Below are 14439 nucleotides of genomic sequence, written 5' to 3'. Positions count from 1 at the left end.
TGTTAAGATGTGCCTTAAGTGGCCAAACATATACTATGGTATTGCTGTTAAAACAGCTGGAATTCCTATAGCTCACAAATTGTAGAAACGCTTCTGTGGGAAAGCAGTTGGAAGGAGCACCTGATTTTGAAATAGTTTGGAAGAAAAGTATGATAGTTATAAGGGTAAGATAGTATCTTCTGTGGTCTTTTGTCTCCAGTGTAAACTTTGCTGTGAAACAAAATACCTTTGTAACTGTGTGTATGTACTCATACATAATAACAGAATTGTTATCCTGGTTTTATAGGACACTAAACTTTGAGGGTTTTCTGTGATAAATGTACAAGTGGAAACAACAGCAAGTTTTAGGCATCTAGCAACTGTCTGTTATGATAAACTGGAAAAGCAAAAGCTCAGTTTCTAGTATAACTGCAGTTCTGCTGCCAAGGTGCTTCTGGAGGCTGCACAACTTTCCAGGGTTCATGTTCCAATAAATGACTTTAAATCTGAACTGACCTAAAACCTGCCTGAAGAGACCCTCATGAAACATGGCAGCAACTCTTGCTGCTTCATGTTGGACTCTGTCCCTCCAGGTCTGCAGCAAGTTTCAGCAAGGCTTCCCAATATATACAAGGATTTCAGTTATTCAATGAATCCTCTTTTTTTTTTTTTTAATTTTATAAACTATTAAAATGTGGTTTTCATGGGATTTTATTTTCATTTCATGGTTTGTGTCTTTATTTTGGCTACTACAGAAAGGTCACTGGATTCTGACAGTATTGTAATACCTTAAACAAAGTACCAAGAATGTGAAGTTGTCATCTTTGCTGGGTGAGTGTCTGACATGGCTCATTTCTGTTGAAGATACAGGCATGCTAGAACTTTGGTATATTTTCCACTCTTTTACTTGCTTTATTTATTGGTTTTACTCTTTTAGGGCTCCCAGAGGGCCTTACTTACCTATAATAGCCAACTTCAGAAAGACACTGAGTAGCTGAAGACTTCCTTTGTTTAAAATCAGTGAAGATGGATGTTATGGCCATGCTTGTTCGGAGACTTGCTTCTGCCTTGGCACTGGGATGTGGTTGGCAGAAGAGCAAGTTGTGTAAGTTTTGGAGAAGTGGAGAGTCCACCTGTGCCAGCAGTGACTGAATGCCTCGTGCAGGCAGTGTTGCTGTGCTGGCTGGCAGTGGGAGCTGTTTTGTTAGAGGCACTGGGGTTAGATAGGACACTTTTCATCTTTGCTGTGGGGAATAATGTCTGTAGTTGTTCACTGGGCTGACTGGCTTTGATGTGTTGGGTCTGTTTTATTTCGTAAGTGAGGTTGTCATCTCAGTGGAAACCAAGAGCTGAGCAGACTGCTCCCACAAAGCTTACTGTAACCACCTTCCCCCAAAGATATCCGGTCAATATTTTTTTCCTTAGCTCTGATTTAATCAGTCCCTTGCCCCTGAAAATGGGTGAGAGCCTTCAAAAAGTGCCATGTGGGAGGCTCCCTAATTGTGTTGGAAAGCTGTCATGGCTAGATGACAGAGTGTGTTTATATGTGTTTAAGTGGAACTTTTGTGGTTTGTTCATCCCACTGCCTCTTGTGCTTTCATTGGGCACCACTCAGTCTTTTCCACACCCTGATCAATAAGATTTCCCTGAGCTTTTTCCTGGCTCTTTCAGCTGTGCCTCGTATGAAGATACTCAAGACCCTTAGTCATCTATGATCTGCGTGGCCCTTTGGGCTCACACCATTATTTTCATTTCTGTCTTGTATTGGGGCACCCAGGAAAGCACCAAGCACTCCAGATGGTCTCCCCAGTACAGAGCAGAGGGGGAGATCCCCTCCCTTGGCCTGTGGCAGTGCTCCTCCTAATGCAGCCCCAGCTGCTTTTGATCCTCTTTTGCTGGCTCCTGTCAACTTGGTGTCCACCAGGTCCTTCTCTGCCAAGCTGCTTTCCAACCAGGCAGTCCACAGCCTGTACTGGTGCATGGGGTTGATTCTCCCCAGGGACAGGACTTGGCATTTCCCTGTGAACTTCATCAGGTTGCTGATGGTCCATTTCCTCAGCCTGTTGAGGTCCCTCTGAATAGCAGCACATCCATCCAGTCCATCAGCCACTCTTCCAGGCTTTGTATCATCTGCAGACTTGCCGAGGGTGCATCAGTCCCATCATTCAGGTCATTAATAAAGGTACTGAACAACTCAGGATTGACTCCTGGGACACACCATTGGTGATTCCCCCCGAGCTGGACCATGTGTCATTGATCACAACCTTTCGAACCTGGCATTTTGGACAGTGTTCAGTCCACGTCACTTCATACTCCTCTGGCCTATACTCTATCAGTTTGTTTTTGGTGGCACTGACTCAATTGCCTCTGATTCTTCATTGCACAGATTCCAGCCCCTCATCTGCTACCAGGGCACTGAATGTAGTCTTGTGTTTCTAAATCTGTTCTGTCAGTTCTTAGTCTGTTATAATTTATTATCTCTAATGCCCTCATCAACCTGACTGTGATGTGGCTTCTCATTTGTTTCCATCCCTCTTTCCTTGGTTGGAAACATGTTCCAGGTGCTGTCTTTGTTTATATTTGAATTCTTGCCAAAACAAGATTGCCACTTATGTGTTAGAGATGTAGGGTCAAGATACCTTCTTTGAATGCGGTGTAGGAGGTGGTTTGGGATGGCTCATTCTGGCTGTGAAAACTTGGGAGAAAGTTGTCTCCCTCTCAGGTGAGCTTTGGTATTCCTGGATGTGCAAGAAAAGCACAGTAAATCTCACAGTGTTTCTGCTCAGGCTTGAGAAGATTATTTTTCATCCATGATGTGGTCATTATGAACTTCTAAGATACAGATAATTGATTTGAGTTGGGTTTGAAATGGAGAAAGCAGTGTAAAAAACTGAGGGGAGGTAAGATAGGTGGCTTTTATATTTTGTGTTGCTGAGGAGTTCTGCTGCATGTTCTACCGGCTGAGACTGTTTTTTGAAAGTTTTGACCAGTTTATATGGTTGGAGTCCCACTTATTGCTGACTGATCACAGCATATCTGTTCTTGAGTAAAGCTTTTAAGTGAGAACTTGAAACATTCGAAAGCATTCAGAACTACTTGAAGCCTTCAGAAGTACAATCAGTGGACTAATGTAATTCCTAGTTCTTGTTGTTATGCCTTAACGTTTTCTGTCATCACTGGATACTGTTTTTACTTTGGTAAATATTATACTTTATACTTGAAGATGTTTCAGAGGCTTATTTAATGTGGACTGTTTTGGCAGTAAACAGTTTCTTGCCCATCACACTGAAGTCCGAATTACCCGAATGATTCAACCAGTGCTACTTGCTAGTATTGAAAAGCAAAACTGATGAGTTCTTCTTGAGGGTCACGTAGTATCTAGGTGGGAGATGTGTGGGTTCTTGCTGTTTCTGTGCCATCATATGAAAAAAGTTATGGGATAAAACTATTTTGACATTCCCCACAATCCCTTCCACTTTACAGACGAGACAACAGAATTTGCATCTGATTTTTCTTCATATCCATGAGAGTGAGGGTGGCATGGAGTATCACTGACAAATGAAAGAGGAAATTCAGCACCTAAATTTCAAACATAAAAAGCTGATGTCCTTTTACTACTGTTTATGTTTGGAAGACAGGGACACGTGGATGGTGACTGGGAGGTTCTTCAAACCCTCTACTGATTGTTGGCATGACCGAGTCCATGTTTTACAGCCTGCAAAGGTGACCAAAATGAGTGTGTTGTTCATTTCAAACACAAATACAGGAATGTTCTCCCAAGGGAATAAATAAGCTTTCAAAAGAATGGGTTGGTGTTGACGCAGTGTGAGTGTGATTATCTACTACTGCTGTGGAAAAAGGACCAGGTGTTTGGCAGTTCCAGTCGCAGTCTGCAATGCTGAGAGCATTTACCATGACTGACACTCTATTCTGATCCATTTTCCATGTTTAACTTTATAGAGCTATCCTGTAGTGTGTATATTGAAATATAGTATCTGCTAATGTGCTTCAAAATAGAGTATATCATGAGAGAAATATGTGACATGAACACTTCTTACGTTTCTCTGCATTTGAAGGTTTCCAAAATGGCTGGGTCGAGTTGGTTGGAAGATGACATTTTTATTTCCACACTGTAGGTGATGAATGATTGTTGTCTTTATGATCTGTGGCTGCCAGAATTTCCTATATATTTGGCAGTATTTCAGGTCAGCCACTCAGAAGGCAACTCAATGCAGAAACAAGACAAAACTACTCTACTTGCTGCAGGCAGTAAGGGGGGAATATGATCCTTTGAAACAAGTTTAGAGAATGCATTTGGCAAAAATAAAAAACTGTGTGCCAGGAGTTTCAGAGTGTGTATCATGAGTAGGTAACTCTGGTGCTGCCTTCAGTTCACAAGGAAGAAAATAAATTTGTCCTTAAAGGAAAGAAAGCAAAACTAAGTCTTCATCTTCATATTTGACTGATTCCTTTGTTAATGGGTATATTAAAAAAATACTTTGCCAGACAGATCATTCAAGCTTCTCTTGCATTCATGGCACCATCATGTAGTTCTGTTTTTTGCTAAGGGTTTTCTGACTTCATCCATAGGCAGCAGAGGAAAAAAGGCTTCATTGCAACATCATTGCATCTGCACTTTTGATCAAAATTGCCCACAGATCAGAATTATACGTTGGTTTAATGCAGCTGTAAGTTCAATACCAAGGAAATAATACTTCTTCCCATTTGATTCCTTAATTTTTGAATTAATTGTTGGATATTATTGTGCACTGATAGAATAGAGTAACTGGGGGAAAAAATCCCCCAAACTTCTAAGACCCTTCTGGATTTCTGTCTTTTAACCCTGTTGTGCTCCTGTCATTGTGCATGTTCCTTGTGATCTGCAGAGGAGGAGGTTTCAGTGAGAACAGTGTTAACATTTGGCAGTGCCTGGATATCTGACTGAATTTGAGTGAGGGAAGATTATTTGACTGCTGCAGGTTTGTGGAAATTTGTGGCATGAACAGAATTTCTTGATGAACAAATGAGTCTTTATTGCCAAAAGAGCCTTAAGCTGTCAGCAAGCAATGCATGGATCTTGTGCAACAGATGGACAAATATGTAAATACATTGCTATGCTCCTCTGAGTAAATTAATTGTATCAAAATTAAAACTCACTTGCTTATTCTACTTCATATAGACTGGATGACTCTGAAGGAGGGTGCCTTTGTCTGTGCAGTTTAAGTTGTCAATCACACACCTTCTGGCTGTATTACATTTCTTGGATCAAACCTGCAAAAACACTGTGTGTGCAGCAATCAGTTTTTGCAGATAGAGCAGCAGGTTCAGGTATGAGAATTAACAAAGCATCGTACATACATTCTGTACATGCAGTGTTTGAACCGTCCTCCCTCCTTGGCCCCAAATGTGCACTGAGTAACAAGCACTTGCCCTGTGGGCAGTGATTCATTATTGGTAAATCTCCAGCTGGGACTTGGTGGGGGGGGGAAGGAAACCACTGCCAGTAATTCCTTCCACCACACATGAGCAAAAACCTACCCACCACCACCAAAACATGACCTGGTGTCATATTCCTGCATTTACTTTATTCTAATAGGCAACTGTCCAGTTTTCCCCCTTGCCTTTTTGAAAGAGTTAGGAATGTTACAATTCATAAATGAGCATTCCTGTAAGGGAAAAACACTTGTTCTTAGCATTTGTGGTTAGGTCTGCCTTTTGCACATATGTGGCTTTCAAGTTGCATTGTCAAGACTGGGTTGTACTCACTGTGGGTCTTTTTCTTTTTTAGTGGACTATATTGTGGAATATGACTATGATGCAGTGCATGATGATGAGTTAACGATCCGAGCTGGGGAAATCATCAGGAATGTGAAAAAACTGGAAGAAGAAGGATGGTTAGAAGGGGAGTTAAATGGCAAAAGGGGCATGTTCCCTGACAATTTTGTGAAGGTGAGTTCTCTGCGTTTGCTGGGTCTTACTGTGATTGTGTATCAGGCTCGTTATTACTGAAATGGTTAGAATGCACATTGCGTGTATTTGTAACAGGATGATTTTTTTTCAATGTGAAGACCTTTTAGGTGATGACATTTTTTTTTATATGCTTTTGAAAAAACAAGACCATGAAAACTCCTAAACCTACCCCTACAGAAGACATTAAGTCATGAGAGAGTTGGGAAAGTGAGGAAGTTCAGAGTCTGCTGAGCTGGAGATATTTTTCCATCTAAACTATGCAGTGTTGGAGATGTGCTTTGCTTCTTTTTCCTTTCTGACATTTTTAGTAACCTGCAAGGCTTCCTTGGTGTAACACTTCTGTACAGTCCAAGTGAATTTACATATTCCTGCATCTTTTGAAGTGAAATTAATTCTTTGCAAACCAGAACTATCTAATGTATCTTAGCACGATACTTTCATATTGTTAAACCTGAGGGGAAGGTTATCCAGTGCTACAAACACTTTACACATATTTACTTGAAATTTTACAGTTTTTCTGTTCATCTTTCTGAAAAAGCAAAATTACTTATATTTGATCAACTGCAGAGAGTTTTAAGTATTTTCCTTTTAAAACTGATGGGAATAATCCAGTTATTCTCAGTGATGGTCTTCTACCAAGGACAAGTTTGTATGGATACCTTTCACTTGTCTAATATTTTCAAATTGTTGGTAGTTTAGTTCAAAGTCAGTTTTGGGTTTTGAGTCCCGTGTAAACAGTACTTGCCTCTAAGTGGTGTTTTGATGATTACTCTGTTGATGAGGTTAATTAGCACTCAAGTGCTGTATAGGAAGAAAGCCTCAGACATGGCTCTTCTCTGGTACTTGTGTCATCGACACTGTCTGCTGAACAGCAAAGAGAGGTTGGATGTGATGTGTTCCCATGTTAACTACCAAACTTGTTTGGTGTTTTCTTGCCCTTCTGCAGCTGTGGCTTTTATAAATTTTGTTTAAAATGATTTCCATGTTGGTATCTCAGCTGCAGGCATTTTTGACCCTATGGCTGTTCAGTATGTGCATGGCATGGCTGGATATCCTGAATTACAGGGGACAGATAGTTTTCTAGAGGGCGTAGGGGTTTGGAGAAGTGGAAAGGAAGTTGTGCAGAAGAAAATTATCACTTTTGTTTCACAACAATAGGGGTGACTTTCCTTTTTAGTGCTGGAGTTGAGTGCAGTTATGAGGCTGATCCTGTGAACTTTTTCTTCTAAGATGGTCTGTTTAGAGTGGAAAACTGTTGTGCAGTGATGAGATGATGGGAAAACATTAATTATTAGGGAAGTGAAAGTCATGGGTTTTCTTCAAGGTCAGTTTGATTATAGTTTCTTAAAAGTTAATTTACAGGTAGAGATAGTTTGAGAGACTGTTTCTGGGAAGACAGTTGCAGAAAAGTGGGGGTTTTTTTCTGTCTGATCCAGAACTGTTCTCATTTGTTGCTGTAGTAGGTTGTTGGATCATACCGCAGGATCTGTGAAATGCTACTATGACCAGACTGCTGCAAGTACCAAGCCTCACCAGCTAAACTCAAATGCCCCAGCTTGGCCTGGTGTGATGTTAACACCCTCAAGGTGTGGGTGAAATGCAGGAGGGACATGGAAAGAAGCAGAGTTGTACTTTGGCCTTGTGAATGAGGAAGGTCTGTTAAGAAATGGATTTACTTGTTTGCTGTGGTGTCCAGTAGCTTACCACCACCACAACGGGGAGGAGTAATAACAATAAGGATGCTGAAGAGGGAAAAATGTTATCAACTTCTCATGACCCACATGAAAGGGAAAGGAGGGTAAAGGTCTGAAGGGCGTAGTGAGAAGGAAAGAACTGGAAGGACAACCAGGCCAGGAGGACTGAGGGGGAACTTTGGGTGTGTGGGGTGGATCTCCCAGGTCAGCAGAAATGTAACCAGAGAGGGCACATTTGCTATGGACAGGACTGAGGGTTGCACCAAGTTTTACAAGTTTGATTGCAAAATTCTGGGGCTGTACTTGAGTATTTATTACTTCCTGAAAGGATAATCTTATTCTCCTGTTATGAGTGTAATTTCATGCATTAAATGGGGATCTGGGCTGAATCCATTGCATGGTTAAATTTGTGGTGTTTTTTGGTACTGTATATATATTGGTTTGTTAAGAATTGAACTGAGGCCAGCATATAACCTCTCCACGCAGAATTTGGATGGTAAATTGTCATCTGTGCTTATCTGAGAAAGATTAACACTGGAAGCTGAAAGTGCTATCCACTAGATTTGCCTTCATGTGTAAAATATTTAAAAGCAGTAAATACGGCAGACTAAACTGGGTGCAGATGGACATGTCTGGGTGCTAGATGTTATTACAGAAGATAAGTTTTTATTTGAAAGAAATAAAAGCCTTTGGTTTCCATCAACTGCAGGAGAACTGGAGGGAGGGTCTAATTCCAGCTAGTTTGGCTTTGCTAGCTTTGTTAGTTTGTCGCTTCTCCATCCTGTCTGAGGGCAGGAAAGGAGCTTGTTGCCTTGGTGCCAGCTGCAACTGGCCTTGGCTGTCAGGCAGCATGAGGTTGGCTCTTGGCTGTTTGAAGGACAAGCAAAATGCCCACAGGAGGATTATCGCTCCATGCTGCCTGGAGATGTTGGATGCCCCAGATTTGGACTGTATCACGACTGCTAAAGCAGGTCAGCCCCTTCTGCTCCTTCCTGCTGGGCTCTGCTCATACACTGGATTTACTGACATTTTAAACCACTCCTCATGCTTTGACTTTTGCGTGCTTAGACAAATGTGCCTCTTCTGTTTGAAGTATGACTGAGTCTGTCAACTTCAGGTGGAGTTGTTAAAGCGGGAAATAGCTTTTTGATTATGTCTTCCTTTCTTTTTGATTGTCTTTTTTTTTTTTTTTTCCCCTCAAGTCTTCAAAACACTGCAAAGTAATTTTACATGGTGGTAGCAGGTTTATGTTTCATGTAGTGGTAGCAATTGGGTCTTTGCTGTCAGAATTGCAGCAAAGGAAGATGAAACTGTGGTTTTAAATAGGTTATTTTATTGTACAGTGTCGGTGAGGTAAGCACTATTCAACTTTCAAATCATGGCTGAGCTTCGCGAACGAAGATTTGGGAAGGCTTTATCCACATTTGTTACAGGCACGTTGGTGACTTATGAGGCCAATACGTGACAGACATATCCGGTTGTAAAAGGCACAACAGAAAGACTCCTTAGATGGTGTATTCCGCAAGACACGGTTCTTCCTGCGTTGCCTTTTCTCCTCGAGAGTGATCCTGCGTGTGTTCTCAAAGGCTTCCGCAGCGTTATGGATGCTGTGTCTCCAGGCCTCCCGATTTGAGGCCAGAGTGGACCAATTATGGTGATCAATAAGGCCAAGGCTGAGATGTTGTTTCAGGGAGTCCTTGAATCTTTTCTTTGGGGCTCCTCTCTTGCGGCAGCCGGTGGCAAGTTCACCATAGAGCAAGATCTTAGGGAGGCGGTGGTCCTTCATCCTGGAGACGTGCCCTGCCCATCGCAGCTGTGTTCTCATCAGCATGGCCTCTACACTTGTGACTGCTGCTTGCTCAAGAACAGATGTATTGGTCACAAAATCTGACCAGTGGATGTTTAAGATTGTACGGAGGCAGCGCTGATGGAAGCGTTCTAGGAGACGCAGGTGGTGGTGGTAGATGACCCATGATTCGGAACCATACAAGAGAGTAGACAACACTATGGCTTTGTAAACACTGATCTTTGTGCTTTTCTTCAAGTGTTTATTACGCCATACTCTTTTGTGGAGTTTTCCGAAAGCACTGTATGCCTTTGCCAACCTGTTGTCTATCTCCCCGTCAATCTTACCATCCGAGGAGATGAGGCTACCTAGGTAATTAAACTGCTGGACTGATTGAGCTCTGATTCGCCAATGGTGATATGGGGATGATGGAAGACTTCCTGAGGTGCAGGTTGATGGAGAACTTCTGTCTTCTTTAGGCTGACTTCCAGCCCAAAGAGCTCAGCAGCATCTGCAAAGCAGGATGTTAAACGTTGCAGAGCTGCTTCTGTGTGGGCAACAAGGGCGGCGTCATCAGCACAGAGCAGCTCCCGGACAAGATGGTTTAGGGTCTTGGTGTGAACAGACTAATACCCACTATAGCAGAAGGGATCCTACCTGAAAGTCAGTGTGGTTTCAGAGCCAACAGAAGCACCACAGACATGGTATTTGTTCTCAGACAACTGCAAGAGAAATGTAGGGAACAGAACAAAGGTCTTTATGTAACCTTTGTTGACCTCACCAAGGCTTTTGATACTGTGAGCAGAAAAGGTCTGTGGCAGATTTTGGAACGTTTAGGTTGTCCCCCCAAGTTCCTTAAAATGATCATCTCACTTCATGAGGATCAGCACGGCCAAGTCAGGTATGGCAACACACTTTCTGAGCCCTTTTTAATTAAGAATGGTGTGAAACAAGGCTGCGTTCTCGCTCCTACCTTATTCACAATCTTTTTTAGCATGATGCTCCAAAGGGCCACAGCAGACCTCGATGATCAGGACGGTATCTACATTCGATATCGTACTGATGGAAACCTGTTCAATCTAAGGCGTCAACTTTCAAATACTCCAGTGCAGAAGGGAATGTATGGACGCTTCTTGTGGATACTGATGTAATGCTGATGCTTGGTGCTTTGTATCGTCTTCTGGTAGCTTTCTGGTTGGGTTTTATTGGATTCTACCCAAGCATTTTGCCTACTGATAGTGAGATTCTGAAGAAGGGTGAGAGCTTGGTGGTGCCTGGTTGCCAGTGCCAGCTGGGACCTCGGCGTTTTCCATGAGCTCATCACTTGACCGGTTAACCGGAGGTCTGAGACAGTCTGTCCCAGAAGGTGCAGTTCTTGGTGCTGACTTCCACTTGCATAATTTTGCTTTAAAAGAAAGAGAATAAACAGACTCAGCTGAGGGGAATCCCATAAAGCCTCCAAAACATACTCGGGTATTAGTGTGGCAGTGTCACTGCATTGGATGGGAAGTGGAAGAGATGTAAAGGCAGGGAGGCAAATCAGTGGGTGGGATGTCCAGAGCAGTCCTGAAACCAGAGCTTTATAGTTGAAAACAAGTGGGTTAAAAAAAAAAAAAAAGTATGAGCAATTACACTGCATATTTGTGAAGCTCATTTCCTTGAATTCACTTTTCAGTACTAGGGCTTTTTAAAGATTTTCTGCCTGTATTGCAGTGCTGGGTTTTGGAGTGTGTACATTTCCAATGTTTTTAACAAAACCTGGTTTGAGATTCCTGTTTGAACTGTGTGAATATCCGTTCTGAGTGGGGTTGGAATATTTGAATTAGAGTTCTTGTTTCTGACATTGTTATGGCCATTTTTCTGCTTCTTCCTGTATGGGCAATTTAAAATAAACAACTTCATAAATTCCTGAAAGGAATTAGCAGTGGAAACCTAGCAGACTTTTATTGTTTTCTTTGAGAGTGGCTTTTCCTTTCTAAAATCCATCACAGTGTAAAACATGCATACGTTCATTCACCTGCAGTGCGGGTTTGAGCAGTGCAATAATGCTGTTAGTTGGCATGTGTGAGGTTTTTGGATATGCTAAGGCGTGTGGAATGTGGAAGGCTTTTTGGATTTGGGTTGGGCTTCGTTCCTGTTTGTAGATTTCTCTCTATATATAATATACAGGAATAGTTCTCTGAAAGTAAAGATCAAGAGTCCAGGACTCACCTTCTTCAGGAAGTTGCCCAGATCTCCCTCTTTCTGTGGCCAATTAATCTTAACTTTTTTTTTTCCCCACCTTTTTTGCCAATTTGTTTATTTTTGTTTATTTATTTATTTTGAGTAGCTCTGTTCACTCACTGTGTCACTTCCAGACACCCGTTGTGTCGCTAAGCTGAAAGTGATGATTTGGTGTTCTTCCTTCTGCTCATTTTTGAAGATTTTTGTTCCTTCATGGTTGAGAAGCTTTTTAAGGACTGAAGTTCCTTGTTTTATTTCGTTTATCGCTATCTCAGTTTTATAACCGGCTCTATTGTGAGTAACAGGCTTTTCACGGTAGTAAAACCAGTTCGATCGTAAGCTGAAGGCAGTAACTCGGATGAGGGAGGAGCAGCGGGTGGATTAATTAGTAGCTCTCATCAGTGAAGTTTGCCAGCAGGCTTTGGGGACATTCTGGTGAACAAGCTGGACACTTCTCTGCGCGTGTTTGGGACATGCAGCTCCTTGTCTGCCTGCTCAGCGGCAGAGCTGGAACAGGGAGAGCTTCCTGCCTGCACAGGTGTGTGCAGCTGCTCCCGCTCTAGTGCTGAGCCTGGATCCTTTCCAGGTTAACACGTGAACTTTGCTCGCTGTGACATTTTTCTTCCTCCCCCTAAACAAAAAAAAAAAAAAAAGCCCTGCAACACTGGGCGTGTTCGAGCAAATATGTCCTTGGAGGTGGTAAGCTTCGCTTTATTTTCCGTATGTTCTTAACATCAAATGTTGTAAACAGATTTCGTGTTTCGGGGTAGTGAATGTGAACAGCGCGACTTTAAAAGTTGTGGTTGCAGTATGATTTTTAGATTTTGTTTTAATATATAATGTAAATTCTTGGTCTTAGAGTTCTTTGTGTAATAAGCTAAACCAAGCCCAAGTAGTTTTATCTGCCCTTCCATAGTGCATCGAGATACTTAAAACACCAGACAGCTATGGTGTTTGCATGAAGAATTCCTTTTTCAGAGGATGATTTGTTTTTAGGTGATTCTTTCTGTTCAACTTCCTGGTCTATGTGTTTGTGTAAATGAAATAGCCCAGGCCCCTTTCCTTCCCTTAACATCACTCCTAGACCAGCACTTTAGAGTATTAGCACAGCTGCCTTACCTTCTTATGCCTGTCTTTGCTGCCTCTCTCCAATGTTCTCAGTGGTGGGATGCTGTTAAACACTGGGCTGTGAACCAGGGAGACAAGTTTTGGCTGAAAGCTCCTTCAGGCGTAGCGTCTTCCGTAATTCCTTTTCAAAAATAGTAAATTGACCTCGCCCAGAACTCTAAACAGGAATCATGGAATCGGGATCATGGACAAGACAGACTCTCTGTTCTAAGTTAATTCTAACCTGGGTGCAGTTAAAAAGTATAATAGCATTAATTCAAAAAGCAGATTAATAACTTTTAAACAATGCATGTAGGTTAAGTCGTATGCATCTAATGTGTTTAAGGAATAGATTAAAATACCTGTTTCCAGCATTTTGGTGTTTGCTCCTTTAAGTATTCTATCTGAATTCTTTGCATCTGGGTAAGACTTGGAGAAAATAAGATATGCAGCAATTTATCAGTCCTATTGCTCAAATGATATTTCAGTTTATACAGCCTTTCCCTTTGCTTTATTATTGTTTTGTGGAGACTGTCACTGCGGTGCATTGTGCAGGGAGGTGACACTGAGGAGCTTGGAGGTGTTGTTGCCTTCTCAGGCAGAGCAGGCAGAGCCTGTGACAGGGCGATGTTTGCTTCGAAGCTGGCAGTTCTTGTTTTTCTGAAACAAAGATTACATGCAAGATTGAAAGCCATATTAAGTAATTTCAGTTTCAGTGCTGAATATATGAGAGAAGCATTGGATATAAGGTGGCTCTTTGTCTCGTGGCGAGGAGCGAAGCTGAGTACTCAGGCTGGTGCTTTGAGACCTGTTGCCAATACTCTGGTGCCACCCGTTGTTCCTGCTGATTTTTCTTCTGGCTTTTGGAAAAAATAGGGCCACTGGAGGAGAGTGTCATATCAGGAGGTGCTTTCTGGGTTTGCCTGAGCTGCTCCTGCTAATCCCATCTGGATTTGCAAGAACGGTGATAATGATTCCTGTACTTGTGGGGTGAGAGAAGGGTCTCTGCTAGCCAGCTGTTTTGGCCTGAATAAACAAGGAAACAGTTGTTTTCCATCTGGAATGTCAAGGTAAATGGCTTGGGTGAACCTTGCTTATGGTGGGGAAACTACTGTTTCTAAAAATAATAGTTAAAAAAATCCCAACATCTGAAAACCTTGGCAGATACATCCAGTGGCACTGATCTACAGGCATACAGTCACATATGAGTTGTTGCTGGGGTGCAGAGCTCATCATGGATTATTGTTATTCCTATGACTGTTCCAGATGAGTCACTGGATTGACTGCTTGGGTTCATACCAGTCAGGCCCTTACCCTCTGAGGTCCCTCTGTGAAGTGACAGTATCTGGCATGAAGAGGGGAAGTCTTGGTGATAGTTTAAGTTTGCAGATGGTCTCAGACTTCGCTGTTGCTGACACGGCTCTGCCAGCACAGCCACTTGTGGGCACTTGTGTGCCAGGTTGTCTTTTCATATTTTCACTTTGTCCACATAGGAATTTTATTCCCATGTTGGCTGGGGATGTGTGAATTATTTCATATTCCAAGGCAGTATGGGTATGATGTTTAGAAAGAGATCATGAAATTGATGTGACTATTTGAGTTATTTATCTTGATGGGCTATTAGATATGAAATGTCACAGATGCTTTCCTCAAAAGTGAACTATTTAACTGCAGAAAATT

At 42.1% G+C, this 14439-nt stretch overlaps 1 protein-coding gene across 2 annotated transcripts in view; it reads left to right on the top strand.

Moving 5' to 3' along the window:
• Positions 1-14439, top strand: part of CD2AP (CD2 associated protein) — an 82177-nt gene that overhangs the window by 17033 nt on the left and 50705 nt on the right. For both annotated transcript variants that reach the window (XM_032683673.1, XM_032683674.1), the window contains exon 2: positions 5768-5928. In XM_032683673.1, coding sequence (XP_032539564.1) covers positions 5768-5928 — 161 coding nt within the window. The remainder of the gene's footprint in view (positions 1-5767; positions 5929-14439) is intronic.

The sequence above is a fragment of the Chiroxiphia lanceolata genome, chromosome 3 (genome assembly GCF_009829145.1).
Source record: "Chiroxiphia lanceolata isolate bChiLan1 chromosome 3, bChiLan1.pri, whole genome shotgun sequence".
Classification (NCBI taxonomy): Eukaryota; Metazoa; Chordata; class Aves; order Passeriformes; family Pipridae; genus Chiroxiphia; species Chiroxiphia lanceolata.
The sequence above is the reverse complement of the archived record's forward strand: the minus strand, read 5'-3'. Positions and strand labels throughout refer to the sequence as shown.